Source organism: Agelaius tricolor, unplaced genomic scaffold (genome assembly GCF_023055355.1).
Source record: "Agelaius tricolor isolate 1412-34295 unplaced genomic scaffold, bAgeTri1.0.p SCAF_4, whole genome shotgun sequence".
Classification (NCBI taxonomy): domain Eukaryota; kingdom Metazoa; phylum Chordata; class Aves; order Passeriformes; family Icteridae; genus Agelaius; species Agelaius tricolor.
In genome coordinates this window covers 11856966-11880542 of record NW_027269264.1, presented here as the reverse complement: position 1 = coordinate 11880542, position 23577 = coordinate 11856966, and the positions used below count along the sequence as shown (strand labels likewise).

General features: G+C 52.5%; 2 protein-coding genes across 2 annotated transcripts; both read right to left on the bottom strand.

The window, feature by feature from the left end:
• Positions 1-80: 80 nt before the first annotated feature.
• LOC139589422 (serine/threonine-protein kinase PAK 3-like) lies at positions 81-13798 on the bottom strand. Its single transcript, XM_071425893.1, has 13 exons — positions 13706-13798; positions 8264-8301; positions 7756-7878; positions 7132-7254; positions 6826-6905; positions 5712-5775; positions 4416-4464; positions 3173-3285; positions 2534-2651; positions 1788-1887; positions 1162-1358; positions 566-703; positions 81-170 (listed from the first exon to the last, which is right to left on the bottom strand). The coding sequence occupies exons 1-13, from the start codon at positions 13796-13798 to the stop codon at positions 81-83; spliced, it is 1326 nt and encodes a 441-aa protein (XP_071281994.1).
• Positions 13799-14167: 369 nt separating this feature from the next.
• Positions 14168-23370, bottom strand: LOC139589421 (serine/threonine-protein kinase PAK 3-like). Its single transcript, XM_071425892.1, has 13 exons — positions 23295-23370; positions 22335-22372; positions 21843-21916; positions 21219-21341; positions 20913-20992; positions 19799-19862; positions 18503-18551; positions 17260-17372; positions 16621-16738; positions 15875-15974; positions 15249-15445; positions 14653-14790; positions 14168-14257 (listed from the first exon to the last, which is right to left on the bottom strand). Exons 1-13 carry the CDS (start codon positions 23368-23370, stop codon positions 14168-14170), a joined length of 1260 nt encoding a protein of 419 aa, XP_071281993.1.
• Positions 23371-23577: the final 207 nt, after the last annotated feature.

Here is a 23577-nt window from a genome sequence, read left to right as displayed (position 1 = left end):
CTAGAAACTTCAAACTACGAGCTATAATCTACAAACTACAAACTACAAACTGCAAACAATAACAATGGCCTCTTCCAGGGCTAGTATCTCCTGCTGGCCATAAACTGCTGTGTGGCCATGATCAGAGGCGTCAGCTCGGAGGTCGGCTTGGCTGATGTTACAAACGGATGCTGCCCAAAGAGAAAAAGAAAAACATGAACTTGTACTTTCCTCACAGGCTGAAACAGGCTTTCTCTGGCTACCAGAAAGATACAGAAAGAAGAAAAGGAGGGCATTCTGGGCACCACTGTCTCCACATCCAGGACCTTGCTACATGAGGCAAAATGGCTCCCAATCCCACAAATCCGTGACTCCAGATGTCTTCAGCTTAAGGAGATTTGGTCTAGGTGACCTTGAAAGGCTCCTTCCAAGGCATCCTAGGCCAGGATTCTCCTTTGTTTTCCTTTGCAAGCCCCCAGAGTGGAGATTCTTAGGAGCGGGCCCCATCAGACGCCTTGGACTTGAGCAGATGAGGAGCCCCTGGCAGCGGGCAGCTGGCGCAGCCTGCAGCCGCTTTGCCTTTTACCTGCAGCAGTTCCTGGGCAGACCAGCGCCTGTCCTCGTCCCTCTCCAGGCAGCAGTGCAGAAAGTCTCGCAACCACGCCGACTGCTGCCTGGGCTTCTGCAGCTTTGGCCTGCCCCCGCTGCTGATCAGCTCTTGAACCTAGAGAAGAAGGAAATGCCACGCTCTACCTGTCTCCTTCGCACCCCAAACTGCTCACACACACCCCACGGGACAGACTCCACTCTCCCGTGGCACTTTACTCCCTGCCAGAGCCTGGCAGATACCTTTCCTACCCCTACTGAAAGAACACAAAGCCACAGGCAGCCATAGCCAGTCCAATAGGCAAAGGCTCTTGCCTTCACCCCTGATTTCACTGGCTGATGGGGACTAAAAGCCCAGCTTTGCCCTTTTGTCAAAGCTTCCCTCAAGCAAAAGGCATCACCATTTTTTGTGCGGTTCGTGCACTGCAATGGCAAGGGGACAATCTGGACAAGGAGCACGAGAGACTATGCAGCCTGGCACCTCTCATTTCCAGGTGTTAGCAAGCTTGCCAGGCAGAAGAATGGGAGCAGATTGTGTTTGGGTGTCAGCAGTATCTGAGAGCAGTTGCAGCGCACCGTGCGGGAGGTTTTCATCCGGTAAGGAGGCGCCCCTTCCACCATCTCGATCCCCACAATGCCAAAGGACCAGATGTCCACTTTGGGGCCATAGAGCTTCCTGGTGAAGATTTCTGGCGCCATCCAGTAAGTGGTCCCAACAGCTGATCTCCGTTTGCTCTGCTCAGCGGTCAGCTGAGCAGCAAGGCCAAAATCAGCTGAGGAGAAAAAAGAGGCCAGCGTGAATGAGGAAAGCAAAGCAAAGAAATCCCCACTGTACCAATGTCCAAGAGGGCAGCGTGGAACCCGGCTGCCATCAAGGGGCCATGCTGCCATTCCTCTGGCCTGCAGCCGAGGAAATACGGAATTGGCCAGTTAGCAAAAGCCCCAGCTTTCAGGCAGTGGCTTTTAGTGCCCTGAAGCTATTAGACTGTAAGTGCCTTGCTTGGGAAGGGACACACGCACAAGCCAAAGGCACTCCTGAGCCCTTGTTCCCAGCAACACCTCCCTGCACCTTGGGGCTGTGCTCTGCACTTGTATCAGGGCAGCCTGGACTGCCACAGGCACCACTGCAGGGAACCGGCAGTCACCCAAAGGCAGCCCCACACCGCAGCCTGCCACGGCTGAGCCTGGCCAACAACACCCACCCAACTTGACGGATCCGTCCAGACCCAGGAGAATGTTGTGGCTTTTGACGTCCCGGTGGATCACTTGCTTGGAGTGAAGGAAATCCAGGCCTTGCAGGCACTGAGAGAGGAAAAAGAAACACCAGCCTAAGTGGATTTCATCCCACAAGCGGGGAAGTGGCACATCTGCAACACTGCAACATTCCTGGGCCATGCTGAGCCATGGCACGACAGGCTGCTGGCAAGGGCAAGAGCTTGCTGCTCCAACACAAGGACAGCAGTGCCTTTCTAAGTGAGGGTGTGTTTGCTTCTGAAAGAGAAAGGACAATTGTTCCTCCGGCCACTGCCCCGCAACCACAGACTGAAGCAGCACTGCTGCAGTGGCTGTGCTCTCTCCAGCCAGACAAGAGTGGATGCTTTTGCAAACACCCCTTTGGTGCAAGGCTCTCTTGGAGGCTGAGCTCCATGACAGCCCAGTGTGTATCTTTGTCTGTGCCACTTATTTTACATTGTGCCACCAGCAACTTTGCCCGTCCAGGGAAGGAATGCAGCACACACAGGCTCCAGGCAAGTGTTTAGAGAGGCAAACACAAACGCACTAGAAGAAGGGCAGGGACACTGGCAGGCACTTCAGATGCTCTTGCTACTGCCAGTCATAAGAGAAAGGCAGCAAGGAGGCTCAGAAGATGAAATCTCTCCTCTCCTTGTCACCCATTTGGAAGGACCATCCCAACCAAGGCATGGGAAGCACAGGCACCATCCCTTACCTCCCGAGAGACAGCTGCTATCTCTCCTTCTGCCAGACGAGTCTCCCTGATGACATCGTGTAAGGAACCTCCGTCCATGTATTCCATCACGAGCCAGAGTTCCTCGTCCAGCAGGTAGCTGAAAGGAGGAAACAACAGCCTGGAGATGAAGGCGTGCACTCACACCACCTGATGGATTCTTGTTTCTGTGTCTCTCTCAGGGGAAGACAGGAGGAAGTGAGCAGTCATTCACTACGCTCTACAGGCCTTGAACTCTGGGCAGTCTAAAACACTGCTTGCTATCCACACCAACGAACAGGCCAAGGGAAATACAATCTACAGTGCTTTGGCAGCACTTCAGACCCATGGGAAAAAAATCCAAGCCCAAAGCCAACAAAACCATGGGGAGAGAGCACAGGAACTTTGAGGCTGTTGGCTCAGTAAGATAGGGCCAAGTCCCGCCTTTGAAAGCGCCCTTCAAACTCGGTATGCCAGGAAAGAGTAATGCAGCCCCAATGCAATCTCCTCCCAAGACACTGTAGATCAGCCCAGAAACAGGAATGAACAGCTCCATCCTCTGCCATCCACCAAAGGAGTGCTTGAACCTCTGGCTTGCAGGATGTGAATGACCTTTCACAGCAGAACAGCAGAACCACTCACCTGTCTACATAGTTGACAAGGTTGGCGTGCTTATTGCCACGCATGACCTGGATTTCATTCAGGCACAGTTCGCTGCCGCTCTCTTGCAGGAGACTAATTTTCTTTATGGCCACCTAAAACGACATGGAAAACCATGAACCAAAGAAGTCTGTGGCACAGGACCACAAGGGCAACATGGAGACAGTGATTATGGGATGATAGTGCTGGGCTGGGCCAAGCTGCCTTGTGACAGGACATCAGACCGCCTGCTCGGGCACCTCCCAGGACACAGAGCCACATACCCTTTGCCCTGGAAACCTGGCAGAAACACGCTCTAAGCTCTCCACCTCAGAGGTCTAACAACACTCACTGTGCCCAGAGCCAGTCTTCTCCCATGGCCTTACTTTATCATCCCCATGCTCATTCACACACCTCTTGCAAGCAGGAAGCCATTTTGTGCCAGTAAAAATGGAGCAAAACTGCTGGGAAACCATTGGAACTTCTAGGGGATTGGATCATTACTCCAGCAGTCACTGGCATTCTCCATGGCACAACAACAAAGCAAACAGTTAGAGATGTGGCAGATAAAATGCTGTCCTAAAAACATCCTGAGGGCTATTCCTCCTAAGATATACAACCCTACATACTTCACAATGAAAAAATGCCACAATGATGAAAACATCATTAAGGACACCTCCAAAAACCACAATCCTAGCATTTCCTCACTCCAGGAATTTTCATTTTGCTCCACTCAAATACTTTTCTTCACACCATTGACTTTTGCAATTACTGCCTGACTGTAAAACGAAATAACCCAGGCCATGATCTTCTAGGGATATACACTGGGCTATGGGCAGGGCTTAGGCCTTTGAGAGACTCCTTGCAGACCACTCTGTCTAAGCACAGTTCCAAGGGCAGCACTGCAGGTGCCTACAGAACTATCAGCACGATTCCCATGTATTTGCTAACAGCCAGAAAAGAGAACTCAGGAACCCTGCAGCCCCAAAGAGGAGTGCCATGCTCTGAGACACCACCTGGGCACTAAGACCCAGCCAGCGTGTCCTCCTCTGGCCTCCTTGCATTCCCAGGGGCAGCTGAGAAGGACAAAATCTGTCCCCACTGTATTTGGCAGGGAGGACACTGCTCTGCACTTCATCTGCCTTTGCAGCAAAGCTCTCCTGGCCACCCAAAGCTCAGCCACAGCTCACAGCAGAGGGGAGGGCACTCGAGAGCTGCAGAAGCTGCGGCGCTGCTTGGCGCTTACCTCTTCTCCTGTGGCAGTCTCCACTGCCATGCACACCGTGCCGAAACCCCTAGAAACAAAACAGCAGCGGAGAAAGAAGAAGTCCTTTAGTCCCTGCCACTGCAAGACACTGCAGTCCAATGGCAAATAAGTCCTGGGGCAAACAGTAAATGGAATAGGACAGATTCTCGTCTGGGTCTTTCCCCCCTTTTCTCTTTCTGTATCTGTACATGTGTGGGATTTTTCCAGGAACTTGCCAGTTGGGCCTTCTCCCACTTCTCCCTGGAGCCTGTCTGCCAAACTCAAGCACCACTACCGAGGCCTTCTGAGAAGCCTGAGGCCACGGAGCAGCCATTGCAGGAAAGCCTCCAGACACAGATCCCTTCTCCAGCTTGCAAGGAAGTTAGTGCCCAGCCATAGCTGCAGCCACAGCCAGAGCAGGGAAAGGCTTCCATTGCTGCACACACAAATGGAGAAGTCCTCAAAACACAGGATCCTTGGACACCAGCGTTCTGAGTCCAGAGCTGTTGTCAGCTGCTTCTCTTCGGTGCACCAGACACCTGGAGGACTCTGCTTTTCTGGAGACTTCTTGTACATTTGGCTTCTCACAGGGAAAATGTTGCAAATCAGTCCCATTTCCAGTCAGCAGAGCCGGCTTTCAAAGGGAACAGCTTGGTGGATTCTTTGCAGGAAAGGCCTAAACCCCACAGGATCCACCAGGGTTCTGCCATCAGCCAGATGATGCCTTTTCCTCTGGAGTGCATTGGCACTGGCCATTGCCCTGAAGCTTTGTCTTTTGCCACGTCAGCTACAAAAGAGAGCTGCTTCTTTCATTTCTGCTTTTGGCTGCTAGGCTAGGTGGTGGTCATCCAGACCACTGAATCTTGCTTTCAGCAAAATACTGGAAAGAAATGTTACCCAGAGCTGTTCCCTGACAGCTGTCAGCTGCTGACTTGACCTCTGAGGCAACAAAGTTTCTCCTCCTTTCATTCCCACGCATTCTGTATTCTTTTGAGACATGCCAAAATGCTTTCTCCTAGGAAGAGCGGCAATCAGGTGCAACAGACTTGAGGGACAGGAGATCTGCCAGGTGCTGCTCTTTGCCGCAGAAAAGACATTGCCAGCGTCCAGGTGTCTTTGCCGCCCTGCCTTCGGACCACAGCTGTAAATGCTGACCAGTACTGAGAGATCATCAGGCATCATCCTAACGCAGTGTCTGAACAGCTTTGGAGCTTGCCTGACGTCGCTCTGGGGAGATGTGACACCAGCAAAATGCACAGGCCCTGCCTTTGAAGAAGGAACTACGGCTGCACTCACCCTTTGCCAATGGTTTCCAGCTCTGTGTATTCAGCCTCAGGATCTCCCTCGCTCACCAGCATCTCTGTAAAAATCCCAAGGAAAGATGCTCACTTCAAAAGAGATCCCACCCTGCAGCAGATCAGAAAGGCAGCCCCACTCTCTGCGACTCTGGGCCCTTTCAACTCAGGCAGTCGGCAAACAACAACACCACCGCACCACCACCACCACCACCACCTCAGAAACAACAGCAGCAAGACGAGCAGCCCTGCAGCACAGATGGCCTGCACCAAACTAGACGTCTAAACTAAAATCTAAGCACGTGCAGAAACAGTCAGAGGATGCAGGGATCAGAAAGCTGTAACCAAGAGAACTGGTTGTTGTCTAGAAATGTTAAGGGCAGCAGGAATAACAAAACCTTGCTGGTCTTGGCAATCAACACTCTGTGACCTTCAAGCAAAGCTTTAATCCTTGCAAACATCAAAGGCATCCTGGCTCCTGGAATCAATTGTTCTCAACAGCTGCCCTTTGCAGGACAGCAAGAATATTGCAAAGTGCTTCCAGCAGAAGCACAATCTGCAGTTTTAAGCAGGACAATTTTGCCTAAACAATGGCCTTCTGCCTTTCAGGAGCAGCAGCTCATGTTCCAACCTACTGTGCTGGGCCTTAGGAATGAGGTGCCTCAGCCTTTAGGACAGGCCGAGTTCTGAAGATGACCTTGGCCGTGCCCCACAGGAGCTCCTTGAGGCCTACTCATTGGCTGGGTCACGGCCTCCTGCTCAGCCAGAAACAATCTCTGGTTTGCCTTTTGCCTCCAGGGAAGCTCAGGCAAAGCCAAGCCAGGCTGAGCTGCTCTCAGAGGCAGGAGCAACACCCCGGTGACCCCTCACCACCTCAAAGCACAACAACAGGTCCTGTGTGGAGGCCTCAGGAGCTGGCACTCAGCTGAGGAGGAACAGGAGCTGGGACAGCTCATGCCGACACACGCACACACAGGGCACTGCTCCAGCAGACAAGGATCACAAAGGACGTACTCAGCATGGCCAGGCACTTGTCCTCTGTCCTCTCTCCCAGCTGCTCTCTGCTGCCAGAGGAGCTACTGGTGCTCCAGATGCACGAGCTGCTCCCGCTGCACTTGCCAGCTTGGGGACTGGAGGCTCCTTCAGAGCCTTCTGCTGCAGCTCCTGCAGGTGCCAGGACAGAGGAGGTGGAGCTCTGGGAAAAGAAATGAGTGAGGTCACAAATGTGCCTGGCAGAGGTGCCCCTGCCATCCCATTTCAAATGCAAGCCCCTGGGAAGATGCTGCTGGCCACAGCCAGGGCTCTTCACCTCTCAGCTTTTGCAGCCCGCTTCTCCAGCTCAAGGCCCAAAATCCAAAGGCTGCTTTTACACCACGGACAAAATGACACCACACACACTGCTAACCAAAGCAGGCACTTACTGATGATGTTTGCTCTGGGCCTGGGCTGACAGCAGGGGCAGGTTCATGAGCACCTTCCTCCTCTTCAGCCTCTTCCTCGGGTGCAGAGGCAGCCAGAGCAGGTGCTGACGCTGCCCTTCTGCTCTGGGGACACACAGCAGCATGAGGGACAGGAAAGAACCTGGCATTCACCACCTCACCTATATTCAGCTACAGGCCCCGCTGCATCTCAGCTGTTCCTTTAGCTACTGACAGCTGCTGTCTGCGCAGGGCCAGGTCCCTCCTGGGGACAGTGTCTCCTCATATCCTGCAAGCTTCTGAACTGCACCTTTGCACTGCTCTCTTCACTGGGGACAGGGAGCCTGCACAGCCACTGGCCACCAAGGGCCTCACTTGTACCCCAGCAGCGTGCCAAGACATCCTAATGCTACCTCCTGTCTCTTGCTAAGACAAATTCACAGCCTCTTTCAGAACAGTAGGAAGGTGATCCCTGAACTTCCAAGTTCCAGGCCTCACTGCCTGCGGGAAGGGCAGGAAAGATTCCAGCCCTCAGCATCTTCAGCCAGGCACGGGAGGTGCTGTCTGATCAGAAACTTGCAGCTATGCTTTGCGCCAGCCACAGGACTGCCCAGAGCTGCCACTTACTGATGCTGCATGCTCAGGCCCTGCAGTGGCAGCAGGTACACTTTGCTGGGCATCTTCCTCCCCTTGGGCCTCTTCTTCAGGAAGACACACAGCCACTGGAGGCTCCGAGGTTCCCTTTGGGCTCTGCAGACAGACAGCAGCGTCAGGGACACGTAACCTCCTTTATATTCAGCTCTAGACCCAGATGCACTCAGGAGAAAGCATCTGCAGAGAAATGGGATTCTAAGGTGCTCAGACTCAAGTAGAATGGGCCAGCTAGATGAGACTGCGCTCTCTTGTACAGGAGAAATTCCATCATGGCAACCACCACTTTCAGCTGCTTAAAAGTTCTGGAAAGGAACGGGAGAAAACAGCCCTGGGTCCTCCTGCTGCTGCTGTTGCTGCAAAGGGCCTGGACTGTACTTTCATTCATCCAGCCAGGCTGGCACCGGACTGCAACAGGCCCAGCTCACAGCTTGCTCCGCAATTGCCAAATGCTACCAAGGCCAGAGGCTCCTTTGCCACTCACCCAAAGAGCGGATTCTCTCCAGGCACGGCTGATGTGACCTGCAACACACAAGGGAAAAAGAACCAGATGCTCTAAGAAAACTGCCTGTGCTGGCCATGCCCACCCCAAAGTCAACCCAAAGACAGAGCATTCTGCTTTCACTACACCACTCCAGCAGCATCCCTTGTGGCACACAGCAAGCAAGACAACAGCAGCACAAAATACTGCCTGGTGTCTACCTTGTCTCTCCTCTTTGGCCACTCAACCCATAGAAACTTGAGACTAAGTCTACAAGTGGTTCTCTAACAGTCATTGCTTCTGCCCCACCTCACCCAGCAGCGGCTACAGCTCCTCTCTTTGCTGTATTTCAGTCTGCTCAAGACATTGCATGCAGCAATTGCCATGAGCTTACTGAAAACCTTTCCCCAGGGAGGCTTCACCCAAGTCCCTCTGAGCCATGGTGGCAGTCCTATCATGACACAGCACAGGAACAGCTCCTGTGTGTGGGAGCGTACAAGAACTCCTCAAAAATGTCCATCTCAGAGGCCTTTACCAAGCTCATTCTGTGATTTCATCACAGAACAAATGGCTCTTTTAGCGCGCAGGAAGTGTCAAGTTCCACAGGCACATGCTGGGATGAGGGAATGCAGACAAGAAGCCTTGAACTGAGGGACTTTGCCTCAGTCCTGGAGAGCAGTGCACAGCTTTTACAAGGATGCCTGCCAAGCTCTCCCAGTCTTCCCATCCTGGAAGTTGTCTTGCTTGAGCCAGCAAACTGAGGAGACTCCAGACTCCATTGCCACAGGCCCTGGCACAGCAGGAGCAGAATCCCCGCAGGCTACATCACAAATGCTGCCCATGCCCCACTGGCTAGAGACACGCCCTTCTTAGCTGTGGGCAGGGGTGTTACCCAGCTGAAGGCCTCTTTGTGGCATTTGGGTTTCCATATGCTGCACTGAAGAAAAACGTCTACTTACGTGCCAGGTGGGTGAAAAAGTAGCCGGAATAAGCCACGGTAAAAGCCGTGAAAGCTGCAGCACACACTCCCTCCATGGCTGGAGCAGTGCTGCTCAATCTGCAAGGGACAAAGCCTGTAGGGAGAAAACAAAAAAACTCAAGAGTCCTGCTGGCAGAGACCTCGTCGATCAGCAGGTTCCCCTGCAGTGAGCGTGCCGCAGAGCTGCTCTGCACACTGAGCCCTTCCGGGCCTCGGCACAGCAACTTTGCCTGACAACGCTGCCATGCGGCCGCTGACATCACAATAGCAGTGCCCTGGGCTGCTTTGTGAGTTCATGCACAGAACCACACCTTCTCTACAGATGATGCCAAAAAAAGCGTGCAGCGTTCTCCTCTGCTACAAAGCCACACAAAAAGCCCTCCTAGTCCATCACCTGTTGCTCAAGGCATCTAAGAGTAAAAACACATTAAGCCCCTCTAGCCCACACTGAGAAGCTGAGCACTGAGAAGGGAGCAGGATGTGAGGAACCACATTAGTGCTCTTTGGCCACTATTGCTTCTGAGCAAAAACCAGAAGGCTTCTTCCAGCGGGACCTCCCTTAGTTCTAGAAAGCAGCAAACTATCAGAACCCAGGAAATTCCTCTGGCTGCCCTGGAGGGCTCAAGCCGCTGCCCGGGGGCTCAGAGACTTTGGCACAGAGCCCAAGATGCCTGTGCCTTTGATTTAGCCCTTGGAAAAAACAATCACCAATCTTAATATGAAGAATTACAAGTCAAAAGAGTTTAAGTTGAATAATAGGTAGTTTGTCACCAGGTGAAAAATAGATTTTTGAGGTTTTGAAAATGACAGCTCGGGGGTCTCAAGATGGAGGAATTTGGATGTGCCTTGTCCTTTTTCCTCCTTCTTCCTAGCCACCATCTTCTGAGTGATGTTGGCACTTTTAGATTGGTTTAGAGGAGAAGTTCACTGTCTCACATAGGTGATAGGTATTGGGAAGTTATTGTAAATAGTGTACACATAGTTTTGGGTATAAAAAGACAACACTGCCTCTGAGGTGGGCAGTGTGCCTCAACCCAAGCTGCTAGACAGACCTTGGCACGTTGGAGAAAGAATATTATAGATAAGAAACAATAAACAACCTTGAGACCAAGAACAGAAGAGTTCCCACTCCTTCTTCAACTGCCGGGCTGGGGAAAGAGACTTTCTAATGCATCTCAGGGTCACTCTGACCAGCAGAGATTGCAAGAGCAAACAGGGAGAAGCACGACTTCAATGACATTTAGAGTTTCCTCCTAGGTACAGAGACAAGGCCATGTGTCTTTCAGCACTATTTATTCAAAGCATTTTACATCACAGCCGTGGCTGTGATTTCAGCAGGGAAACGCCATGACAGGAAATGCAAGGAGGATCCTTCTCTCTGACTCACTCTAGCAGAGAGGCCTTGGCACCAAAGCACCACCACCATTTTTTCCCCCCACTTTTGTCCTTCCTCAGTAATTTTTAGGACACAGGGCTGAGATGGGTGGCACTGAAATGACAGCTCTGACACACAGCTGAAACCATCAGGGCCAGGGGGGCATGTGCGACTGTTTTTCTTCTCCAGCAGAACAAGGCAAGCCAGAGTGCTGACACTGATACCAAGTGAGTTCAGCCAAGCCCAAAGGGAGTGCAGCCAAGCCCAAAGGGAGTGCAGCCAAGCCAAGTGCAGCCCAGCAGGCTGGTAGGAAGAGGCAGCAAAGCGGCAGATCCCATTGCCACGCACACGCCCGGCGTGGCGGACTGATGGCAGCGGCAGTGCCAAACAGAGCTCCGCAGGGAGAGACAGACACCCATCACCATCGCCACTGCCACCAGCACTGCCGCAGAGAGGGAGCAGCAAACTGCCACTGCAGGGCCAGAGCTGCTCCCGGCAGCACCAGCAGCCCCCATCTACCATCAGAACCATGCTGGAAGCCCTGGCCATCCTGTCTTTGCTCCAGGGGCCCCGTGTGACACTGCACCTTTCTTGCTTAAGCCATTACCTCTTTCGCACAATTTTCTTCCTATTGTCGTCTACTGCTTTCCCCCCCCCCCCCCCCCCCCACTACATTATAACTCTAACATTCTCAGCTTCTCATAGATTGGTTTTTCCATTGTCCCCCTCCATTGTGGTGGAGAAGGGGAGAGAGGAGAGGCTTTCCCAGGACTACCTCAAGAAGAGGACATAGAAAGGAGGGAAGGCCTTAGAAAGAAAAAACAACGCTCAGGATGCCTCTTTGGGAGGGAAGCAAATGTGCAAGCTTCTTAATATCCAGCCACAAATCTCTGGAGTCTTGACAGCCAAGAAGCACAGGAACCTGCAAACCTTGTTGTGAGACACTGGAGGACATTGCTGGCTCAAGCCCTTTCAGGCGCTTGTAGGTGGGGAAAGGGGGCAGATCAAGCCTTGCTCTGCTGAGGCCATGCCCTACTCTGCACACCCCACACCCCCAGGCCTGCATCCCAGCCCAGCTGTGGCCGCTGATCCCTGGCACACCAAAGGCTCCACACCTGTGTCTGGAGCCCCTAACCCAGCTCCTAAATGGCCAGGTGAGTGGGAGCCCCATGTGGGGGAAGGCCCCAGGAAAGCCAAAGGCTATTTACCTCGGGATGTGTGGCCACCACATCTCTTGACCCTACCTCCTCTTGGTCTCATTTGCAAGCTGAGCTTCCTATCCCCTTTCAAAGCCTTTCACAGTCTAGTGCTCTGTCAACAGTGCCTCAGTTCCATGGTGGGAATTCTGAAGTCCTTTCAGAGAAGCCTTGCCTGAAAGAGAACAGGTCTGGCTTGCAGTGCATTGCTCTGGAGGCCTTAGGAAGTTGCTTTGCCAGCCCTTACCCACTTACTGGCCAAAAAACACATGTGAAAGACTGAAGCTTTGCCAGCTGTGACAGTGGCCCAAAGAGAAGGCAGTTAGGGGCAAAATAAGGAGAATTATTTTGGTGCTGGCACACACATCAGGTACCAGGTGGGTGAGAAAAGCCATCTGTAAATAGCTCAGCTGGCAATCAGGGAGGGGAAGGTGCAAAGAAAAGCAGAGGTAGAAATCTCAAAGGAATGAGAGGACTATGTCCAGAAGTTGAAACTAGCCAAAAGAAAAAACAAAAAAATAAAAGAGTAATTGGATGAAATACTGATAAAATTCAGCAAGTCTTCTCTTGGTGCTGGATGGTGCATTGGGGGATAGTGTTGGCAGCTTGGGTGCCCATCCCAAAGCCATCACCTGTTTTCCCTGTGCCCTGACGGGTTCAGACAGGCTGTTGATCTGCATGGCCACTCCCAGTTGGCCCCAGAGTCCTCTCCACTTCATGATCAGCTCACCATAAGTTTTCTGGCTGTCATCCGTTGTGGCTTCTCTTCTCCTGAGGCTTGGTGTTGGTCATTGTTGTCTGATGTGTGGCTGTGTGGTCATTTTTGGCCCGTGCCCTCCAGGACAAACCCCCACACTCCCCCTTTTTTGTTTTATTTAAAATGAAAGGTATAACAATCATAGTAAAAATAATATCTTCTTATACCTAAAACCAACACAATACTTAGTAGATTTTAACTAAACTTGGGAATTAAAATGAACAGGTGGGTTGATATTGCAGACATAAGCAAACAATAAGAAAATACAATTTTCATTTTCCCTCACTTCTCGGGCCCTGACTCCCAGATGGCTCTCCGCCACTTCATTCCCTTTCACTTACCCACAAAACAAAAGAGAACAGAAAATCAAAGCCAAAAGACTTATGGTGGAACCTTTCCCGCGTGGCCTTCAGCAAACACACAAGTCAAAAGAAAAGGTTTCATGGGGGACTAGAATGGGGGAACCTTCCATGTGGTGCAGGGCACAGAACTCCTGTGGGGGCAACAGAGTCGGTCCTCCAGCTGTTTTATTCTCAACTTCTATTGTAGCGCTGATCTCTGACATATGTATTGCAGCAAAAATGGGGGACTGCTAATACAAGAGGAAAGTGCGGGCAGGGTTGAGGGCAGTCAGAAAGTGGGTTAGGGTAGAATCCAGGACACCATGGCCGGTGCTGTCCTGGCAAGGGGTCAGAAGAGGAGGGGAGATGGCAGATGGCTGGTGGCTCGCCTGTGCTCTTGAGCAGGTTCCATCTCCCGGCCTGTCCTTCCCAGGGATCGTGGTTTCAGGGAAGCGGGGGCGGAACACGAAAACTGAGAAAGGAAGTCTATCAAATATTGTGCAACTAAAATTTAAATTTAAATGGTAGTCAAATATACCGTCAGTTACCACCAAACATAGCAAAGTAAATGATTTTCAATAATCACGGTATCAAATGTATATTGAAACGATAAACAGGAGACCATGGGAGAGGTTAAAGTCTAGGGGACATTCTTCCAGGCCACAGCCCCAGGAAGTGCCCTAGCAGGCCCACAGGCCTCCACAGTGGCTCAGGCAGGTCCCAACTGCACAAGTTTTCACTCCCTCATGTTGGCCTTGGTTCCCGTGGCAGAACTTGCCTTCCCGCTGGACACTCACCTGCGCCTGAGCCCCTGGAGAAGCCCGGCTCCCTCCCCCTCTGCCCACAGCCACAGCAGCATCCCCAGCAGTGACACCACTGCTCTGCTCCATTCTGCCCTACTCTGCTCCTCTAGCCACAGCTGCAATGCCTGTATCTCCACAAGAGCTTGTGGCCTGTAGGCACTGAAGGAAGAAGACCTTTGCACGCTTCCAAACCATGCCGCAAACCCCATCCATGTGTCTTCCCACATCGAAGAAACACTTGACCATTCAGAAGCAAATTTAGAGCTTATTCACAGGGTGAGAACAAAGGGAAGCTTCCAGCACAGTGAAGGTTTTATTTATTATAGTATTTATTTTGCCTATTCGAATAAAGAGACTACGAACTATGACCTAGAAACTAGAAACTTCAAACTACGAGCTATAATCTACAAACTACAAACTACAAAGTGCAAACAATAACAATGGCCTCTTCCAGGGCTAGTATCTCCTGCTGGCCATAAACTGCTGCGTGGCCATGATCAGAGGCGTCAGCTCGGAGGTCGGCTTGGCTGATGTTACAAACGGATGCTGCCCAAAGAGAAAAAGAAAAACATGAACTTGTACTTTCCTCACAGGCTGAAACAGGCTTTCTCTGGCTACCAGAAAGATACAGAAAGAAGAAAAGGAGGGCATTCTGGGCACCACTGTCTCCACATCCAGGACCTTGCTACATGAGGCAAAATGGCTCCCAATCCCACAAATCCGTGACTCCAGATGTCTTCAGCTTAAGGAGATTTGGTCTAGGTGACCTTGAAAGGCTCCTTCCAAGGCATCCTAGGCCAGGATTCTCCTTTGTTTTCCTTTGCAAGCCCCCAGAGTGGAGATTCTTAGGAGCGGGCCCCATCAGACGCCTTGGACTTGAGCAGATGAGGAGCCCCTGGCAGCGGGCAGCTGGCGCAGCCTGCAGCCGCTTTGCCTTTTACCTGCAGCAGTTCCTGGGCAGACCAGCGCCTGTCCTCGTCCCTCTCCAGGCAGCAGTGCAGAAAGTCTCGCAACCACGCCGACTGCTGCCTGGGCTTCTGCAGCTTTGGCCTGCCCCCGCTGCTGATCAGCTCTTGAACCTAGAGAAGAAGGAAATGCCACGCTCTACCTGTCTCCTTCGCACCCCAAACTGCTCACACACACCCCACGGGACAGACTCCACTCTCCCGTGGCACTTTACTCCCTGCCAGAGCCTGGCAGATACCTTTCCTACCCCTACTGAAAGAACACAAAGCCACAGGCAGCCATAGCCAGTCCAATAGGCAAAGGCTCTTGCCTTCACCCCTGATTTCACTGGCTGATGGGGACTAAAAGCCCAGCTTTGCCCTTTTGTCAAAGCTTCCCTCAAGCAAAAGGCATCACCATTTTTTGTGCGGTTCGTGCACTGCAATGGCAAGGGGACAATCTGGACAAGGAGCACGAGAGACTATGCAGCCTGGCACCTCTCATTTCCAGGTGTTAGCAAGCTTGCCAGGCAGAAGAATGGGAGCAGATTGTGTTTGGGTGTCAGCAGTATCTGAGAGCAGTTGCAGCGCACCGTGCGGGAGGTTTTCATCCGGTAAGGAGGCGCCCCTTCCACCATCTCGATCCCCACAATGCCAAAGGACCAGATGTCCACTTTGGGGCCATAGAGCTTCCTGGTGAAGATTTCTGGCGCCATCCAGTAAGTGGTCCCAACAGCTGATCTCCGTTTGCTCTGCTCAGCGGTCAGCTGAGCAGCAAGGCCAAAATCAGCTGAGGAGAAAAAAGAGGCCAGCGTGAATGAGGAAAGCAAAGCAAAGAAATCCCCACTGTACCAATGTCCAAGAGGGCAGCGTGGAACCCGGCTGCCATCAAGGGGCCATGCTGCCATTCCTCTGGCCTGCAGCCGAGGAAATACGGAATTGGCCAGTTAGCAAAAGCCCCAGCTTTCAGGCAGTGGCTTTTAGTGCCCTGAAGCTATTAGACTGTAAGTGCCTTGCTTGGGAAGGGACACACGCACAAGCCAAAGGCACTCCTGAGCCCTTGTTCCCAGCAACACCTCCCTGCACCTTGGGGCTGTGCTCTGCACTTGTATCAGGGCAGCCTGGACTGCCACAGGCACCACTGCAGGGAACCGGCAGTCACCCAAAGGCAGCCCCACACCGCAGCCTGCCACGGCTGAGCCTGGCCAACAACACCCACCCAACTTGACGGATCCGTCCAGACGCAGGAGAATGTTGTGGCTTTTGACGTCCCGGTGGATCACTTGCTTGGAGTGAAGGAAATCCAGGCCTTGCAGGCACTGAGAGAGGAAAAAGAAACACCAGCCTAAGTGGATTTCATCCCACAAGCGGGGAAGTGGCACATCTGCAACACTGCAACATTCCTGGGCCATGCTGAGCCATGGCACGACAGGCTGCTGGCAAGGGCAAGAGCTTGCTGCTCCAACACAAGGACAGCAGTGCCTTTCTAAGTGAGGGTGTGTTTGCTTCTGAAAGAGAAAGGACAATTGTTCCTCCGGCCACTGCCCCGCAACCACAGACTGAAGCAGCACTGCTGCAGTGGCTGTGCTCTCTCCAGCCAGACAAGAGTGGATGCTTTTGCAAACACCCCTTTGGTGCAAGGCTCTCTTGGAGGCTGAGCTCCATGACAGCCCAGTGTGTATCTTTGTCTGTGCCACTTATTTTACATTGTGCCACCAGCAACTTTGCCCGTCCAGGGAAGGAATGCAGCACACACAGGCTCCAGGCAAGTGTTTAGAGAGGCAAACACAAACGCACTAGAAGAAGGGCAGGGACACTGGCAGGCACTTCAGATGCTCTTGCTACTGCCAGTCATAAGAGAAAGGCAGCAAGGAGGCTCAGAAGATGAAATCTCTCCTCTCCTTGTCACCCATTTGGAAGGACCATCCCAACCAAGGCATGGGAAGCACAGGCACCATCCCTTACCTCCCGAGAGACAGCTGCTATCTCTCCTTCTGCCAGACGAGTCTCCCTGATGACATCGTGTAAGGAACCTCCGTCCATGTATTCCATCACGAGCCAGAGTTCCTCGTCCAGCAGGTAGCTGAAAGGAGGAAACAACAGCCTGGAGATGAAGGCGTGCACTCACACCACCTGATGGATTCTTGTTTCTGTGTCTCTCTCAGGGGAAGACAGGAGGAAGTGAGCAGTCATTCACTACGCTCTACAGGCCTTGAACTCTGGGCAGTCTAAAACACTGCTTGCTATCCACACCAACGAACAGGCCAAGGGAAATACAATCTACAGTGCTTTGGCAGCACTTCAGACCCATGGGAAAAAAATCCAAGCCCAAAGCCAACAAAACCATGGGGAGAGAGCACAGGAACTTTGAGGCTGTTGGCTCAGTAAGATAGGGCCAAGTCCCGCCTTTGAAAGCGCCCTTCAAACTCGGTATGCCAGGAAAGAGTAATGCAGCCCCAATGCAATCTCCTCCCAAGACACTGTAGATCAGCCCAGAAACAGGAATGAACAGCTCCATCCTCTGCCATCCACCAAAGGAGTGCTTGAACCTCTGGCTTGCAGGATGTGAATGACCTTTCACAGCAGAACAGCAGAACCACTCACCTGTCTACATAGTTGACAAGGTTGGCGTGCTTATTGCCACGCATGACCTGGATTTCATTCAGGCACAGTTCGCTGCCGCTCTCTTGCAGGAGACTAATTTTCTTTATGGCCACCTAAAACGACATGGAAAACCATGAACCAAAGAAGTCTGTGGCACAGGACCACAAGGGCAACATGGAGACAGTGATTATGGGATGATAGTGCTGGGCTGGGCCAAGCTGCCTTGTGACAGGACATCAGACCGCCTGCTCGGGCACCTCCCAGGACACAGAGCCACATACCCTTTGCCCTGGAAACCTGGCAGAAACACGCTCTAAGCTCTCCACCTCAGAGGTCTAACAACACTCACTGTGCCCAGAGCCAGTCTTCTCCCATGGCCTTACTTTATCATCCCCATGCTCATTCACACACCTCTTGCAAGCAGGAAGCCATTTTGTGCCAGTAAAAATGGAGCAAAACTGCTGGGAAACCATTGGAACTTCTAGGGGATTGGATCATTACTCCAGCAGTCACTGGCATTCTCCATGGCACAACAACAAAGCAAACAGTTAGAGATGTGGCAGATAAAATGCTGTCCTAAAAACATCCTGAGGGCTATTCCTCCTAAGATATACAACCCTACATACTTCACAATGAAAAAATGCCACAATGATGAAAACATCATTAAGGACACCTCCAAAAACCACAATCCTAGCATTTCCTCACTCCAGGAATTTTCATTTTGCTCCACTCAAATACTTTTCTTCACACCACTGACTTTTGCAATTACTGCCTGACTGTAAAACGAAATAACCCAGGCCATGATCTTCTAGGGATATACACTGGGCTATGGGCAGGGCTTAGGCCTTTGAGAGACTCCTTGCAGACCACTCTGTCTAAGCACAGTTCCAAGGGCAGCACTGCAGGTGCCTACAGAACTATCAGCACGATTCCCATGTATTTGCTAACAGCCAGAAAAGAGAACTCAGGAACCCTGCAGCCCCAAAGAGCAGTGCCATGCTCTGAGACACCACCTGGGCACTAAGACCCAGCCAGCGTGTCCTCCTCTGGCCTCCTTGCATTCCCAGGGGCAGCTGAGAAGGACAAAATCTGTCCCCACTGTATTTGGCAGGGCGGACACTGCTCTGCACTTCATCTGCCTTTGCAGCAAAGCTCTCCTGGCTACCCAAAGCTCAGCCACAGCTCACAGCAGAGGGGAGGGCACTCGAGAGCTGCAGAAGCTGCGGCGCTGCTTGGCGCTTACCTCTTCTCCTGTGGCAGTCTCCACTGCCATGCACACCGTGCCGAAACCCCTAGAAACAAAACAGCAGCGGAGAAAGAAGAAGTCCTTTAGTCCCTGCCACTGCAAGACACTGCAGTCCAATGGCAAATAAGTCCTGGGGCAAACAGTAAATGGAATAGGACAGATTCTCGTCTGGGTCTTTCCCCCCTTTTCTCTTTCTGTATCTGTACATGTGTGGGATTTTTCCAGGAACTTGCCAGTTGGGCCTTCTCCCACTTCTCCCTGGAGCCTGTCTGCCAAACTCAAGCACCACTACCGAGGCCTTCTGAGAAGCCTGAGGCCACGGAGCAGCCATTGCAGGAAAGCCTCCAGACACAGATCCCTTCTCCAGCTTGCAAGGAAGTTAGTGCCCAGCCATAGCTGCAGCCACAGCCAGAGCAGGGAAAGGCTTCCATTGCTGCACACACAAATGGAGAAGTCCTCAAAACACAGGATCCTTGGACACCAGCGTTCTGAGTCCAGAGCTGTTGTCAGCTGCTTCTCTTCGGTGCACCAGACACCTGGAGGACTCTGCTTTTCTGGAGACTTCTTGTACATTTGGCTTCTCACAGGGAAAATGTTGCAAATCAGTCCCATTTCCAGTCAGCAGAGCCGGCTTTCAAAGGGAACAGCTTGGTGGATTCTTTGCAGGAAAGGCCTAAACCCCACAGGATCCACCAGGGTTCTGCCATCAGCCAGATGATGCCTTTTCCTCTGGAGTGCATTGGCACTGGCCATTGCCCTGAAGCTTTGTCTTTTGCCACGTCAGCTACAAAAGAGAGCTGCTTCTTTCATTTCTGCTTTTGGCTGCTAGGCTAGGTGGTGGTCATCCAGACCACTGAATCTTGCTTTCAGCAAAATACTGGAAAGAAATGTTACCCAGAGCTGTTCCCTGACAGCTGTCAGCTGCTGACTTGACCTCTGAGGCAACAAAGTTTCTCCTCCTTTCATTCCCACGCATTCTGTATTCTTTTGAGACATGCCAAAATGCTTTCTCCTAGGAAGAGCGGCAATCAGGTGCAACAGACTTGAGGGACAGGAGATCTGCCAGGTGCTGCTCTTTGCCGCAGAAAAGACATTGCCAGCGTCCAGGTGTCTTTGCCGCCCTGCCTTCGGACCACAGCTGTAAATGCTGACCAGTACTGAGAGATCATCAGGCATCATCCTAACGCAGTGTCTGAACAGCTTTGGAGCTTGCCTGACGTCGCTCTGGGGAGATGTGACACCAGCAAAATGCACAGGCCCTGCCTTTGAAGAAGGAACTACGGCTGCACTCACCCTTTGCCAATGGTTTCCAGCTCTGTGTATTCAGCCTCAGGATCTCCCTCGCTCACCAGCATCTCTGTAAAAATCCCAAGGAAAGATGCTCACTTCAAAAGAGATCCCACCCTGCAGCAGATCAGAAAGGCAGCCCCACTCTCTGCGACTCTGGGCCCTTTCAACTCAGGCAGTCGGCAAACAACAACACCACCGCACCACCACCACCACCACCACCTCAGAAACAACAGCAGCAAGACGAGCAGCCCTGCAGCACAGATGGCCTGCACCAAACTAGACGTCTAAACTAAAATCTAAGCACGTGCAGAAACAGTCAGAGGATGCAGGGATCAGAAAGCTGTAACCAAGAGAACTGGTTGTTGTCTAGAAATGTTAAGGGCAGCAGGAATAACAAAACCTTGCTGGTCTTGGCAATCAACACTCTGTGACCTTCAAGCAAAGCTTTAATCCTTGCAAACATCAAAGGCATCCTGGCTCCTGGAATCAATTGTTCTCAACAGCTGCCCTTTGCAGGACAGCAAGAATATTGCAAAGTGCTTCCAGCAGAAGCACAATCTGCAGTTTTAAGCAGGACAATTTTGCCTAAACAATGGCCTTCTGCCTTTCAGGAGCAGCAGCTCATGTTCCAACCTACTGTGCTGGGCCTTAGGAATGAGGTGCCTCAGCCTTTAGGACAGGCCGAGTTCTGAAGATGACCTTGGCCGTGCCCCACAGGAGCTCCTTGAGGCCTACTCATTGGCTGGGTCACGGCCTCCTGCTCAGCCAGAAACAATCTCTGGTTTGCCTTTTGCCTCCAGGGAAGCTCAGGCAAAGCCAAGCCAGGCTGAGCTGCTCTCAGAGGCAGGAGCAACACCCCGGTGACCCCTCACCACCTCAAAGCACAACAACAGGTCCTGTGTGGAGGCCTCAGGAGCTGGCACTCAGCTGAGGAGGAACAGGAGCTGGGACAGCTCATGCCGACACACGCACACACAGGGCACTGCTCCAGCAGACAAGGATCACAAAGGACGTACTCAGCATGGCCAGGCACTTGTCCTCTGTCCTCTCTCCCAGCTGCTCTCTGCTGCCAGAGGAGCTACTGGTGCTCCAGATGCACGAGCTGCTCCCGCTGCACTTGCCAGCTTGGGGACTGGAGGCTCCTTCAGAGCCTTCTGCTGCAGCTCCTGCAGGTGCCAGGACAGAGGAGGTGGAGCTCTGGGAAAAGAAATGAGTGAGGTCACAAATGTGCCTGGCAGAGGTGCCCCTGCCATCCCATTTCAAATGCAAGCCCCTGGGAAGATGCTGCTGGCCACAGCCAGGGCTCTTCACCTCTCAGCTTTTGCAGCCCGCTTCTCCAGCTCAAGGCCCAAAATCCAAAGGCTGCTTTTACACCACGGACAAAATGACACCACACACACTGCTAACCAAAGCAGGCACTTACTGATGATGTTTGCTCTGGGCCTGGGCTGACAGCAGGGGCAGGTTCATGAGCACCTTCCTCCTCTTCAGCCTCTTCCTCGGGTGCAGAGGCAGCCAGAGCAGGTGCTGACGCTGCCCTTCTGCTCTGGGGACACACAGCAGCATGAGGGACAGGAAAGAACCTGGCATTCACCACCTCACCTATATTCAGCTACAGGCCCCGCTGCATCTCAGCTGTTCCTTTAGCTACTGACAGCTGCTGTCTGCGCAGGGCCAGGTCCCTCCTGGGGACAGTGTCTCCTCATATCCTGCAAGCTTCTGAACTGCACCTTTGCACTGCTCTCTTCACTGGGGACAGGGAGCCTGCACAGCCACTGGCCACCAAGGGCCTCACTTGTACCCCAGCAGCGTGCCAAGACATCCTAATGCTACCTCCTGTCTCTTGCTAAGACAAATTCACAGCCTCTTTCAGAACAGTAGGAAGGTGATCCCTGAACTTCCAAGTTCCAGGCCTCACTGCCTGCGGGAAGGGCAGGAAAGATTCCAGCCCTCAGCATCTTCAGCCAGGCACGGGAGGTGCTGTCTGATCAGAAACTTGCAGCTATGCTTTGCGCCAGCCACAGGACTGCCCAGAGCTGCCACTTACTGATGCTGCATGCTCAGGCCCTGCAGTTGCAGCAGGTACACTTTGCTGGGCATCTTCCTCCCCTTGGGCCTCTTCTTCAGGAAGACACACAGCCACTGGAGGCTCCGAGGTTCCCTCTGGGCTCTGCAGACAGACAGCAGCATCCTTTATATTCAGCTCTAGACCCAGATGCACTCAGGAGAAAGCATCTGCAGAGAAATGGGATTCTAAGGTGCTCAGACTCAAGTAGAATGGGCCAGCTAGATGAGACTGCGCTCTCTTGTACAGGAGAAATTCCATCATGGCAACCACCACTTTCAGCTGCTTAAAAGTTCTGGAAAGGAACGGGAGAAAACAGCCCTGGGTCCTCCTGCTGCTGCTGTTGCTGCAAAGGGCCTGGACTGTACTTTCATTCATCCAGCCAGGCTGGCACCGGACTGCAACAGGCCCAGCTCACAGCTTGCTCCGCAATTGCCAAATGCTACCAAGGCCAGAGGCTCCTTTGCCACTCACCCAAAGAGCGGATTCTCTCCAGGCACGGCTGATGTGACCTGCAACACACAAGGGAAAAAGAACCAGATGCTCTAAGAAAACTGCCTGTGCTGGCCATGCCCACCCCAAAGTCAACCCAAAGACAGAGCATTCTGCTTTCACTGCACCACTCCAGCAGCATCCCTTGTGGCACACAGCAAGCAAGACAACAGCAGCACAAAATACTGCCTGGTGTCTACCTTGTCTCTCCTCTTTGGCCACTCAACCCATAGAAACTTGAGACTAAGTCTACAAGTGGTTCTCTAACAGTCATTGCTTCTGCCCCACCTCACCCAGCAGCGGCTACAGCTCCTCTCTTTGCTGTATTTCAGTCTGCTCAAGACATTGCATGCAGCAATTGCCATGAGCTTACTGAAAACCTTTCCCCAGGGAGGCTTCACCCAAGTCCCTCTGAGCCATGGTGGCAGTCCTATCATGACACAGCACAGGAACAGCTCCTGTGTGTGGGAGCGTACAAGAACTCCTCAAAAATGTCCATCTCAGAGGCCTTTACCAAGCTCATTCTGTGATTTCATCACAGAACAAATGGCTCTTTTAGCGCGCAGGAAGTGTCAAGTTCCACAGGCACATGCTGGGATGAGGGAATGCAGACAAGAAGCCTTGAACTGAGGGACTTTGCCTCAGTCCTGGAGAGCAGTGCACAGCTTTTACAAGGACTCCTGCCAAGCTCTCTCTTCCAGTCTTCCCATCCTGGAAGTTGTCTTGCTTGAGCCAGCAAACTGAGGAGACTCCAGACTCCATTGCCACAGGCCCTGGCACAGCAGGAGCAGAATCCCCACAGGCTACATCACAAATGCTGCCCATGCCCCACTGGCTAGAGACACGCCCTTCTTAGCTGTGGGCAGGGGTGTTACCCAGCTGAAGGCCTCTTTGTGGCATTTGGGTTTCCATATGCTGCACTGAAGAAAAACGTCTACTTACGTGCCAGGTGGGTGAAAAAGTAGCCGGAATAAGCCACGGTAAAAGCCGTGAAAGCTGCAGCACACACTCCCTCCATGGCTGGAGCAGTGCTGCTCAATCTGCAAGGGACAAAGCCTGTAGGGAGAAAACAAAAAAACTCAAGAGTCCTGCTGGCAGAGACCTCGTCGATCAGCAGGTTCCCCTGCAGTGAGCGTGCCGCAGAGCTGCTCTGCACACTGAGCCCTTCCGGGCCTCGGCACAGCAACTCTGCCTGACAACGCTGCCATGCGGCCGCTGACATCAC

Coding starts and splice junctions, on each gene's coding strand:
- LOC139589421 (XM_071425892.1), bottom strand. CDS start 23,370: ATGGAGGGAGTGTGTGCTGCAGCTTTCACGGCTTTTACCGTGGCTTAT. Junction 21,917..22,334: donor GGAGAGAATCCGCTCTTTGG/GTGAGTGGCAAA, acceptor GTCTTCCTGAAG/AAGAGGCCCAAGGGGAGGAA. Junction 21,342..21,842: donor GGCCTGAGCATGCAGCATCA/GTAAGTGGCAGC, acceptor GTGTGTCCCCAG/AGCAGAAGGGCAGCGTCAGC.
- LOC139589422 (XM_071425893.1), bottom strand. CDS start 13,798: ATGGAGCAGAGCAGTGGTGTCACTGCTGGGGATGCTGCTGTGGCTGTG. Junction 2,652..3,172: donor CTTGTCAACTATGTAGACAG/GTGAGTGGTTCT, acceptor TCCTCCTTTCAG/CTACCTGCTGGACGAGGAAC. Junction 171..565: donor CTGCCCAGGAACTGCTGCAG/GTAAAAGGCAAA, acceptor CTCTTTGGGCAG/CATCCGTTTGTAACATCAGC.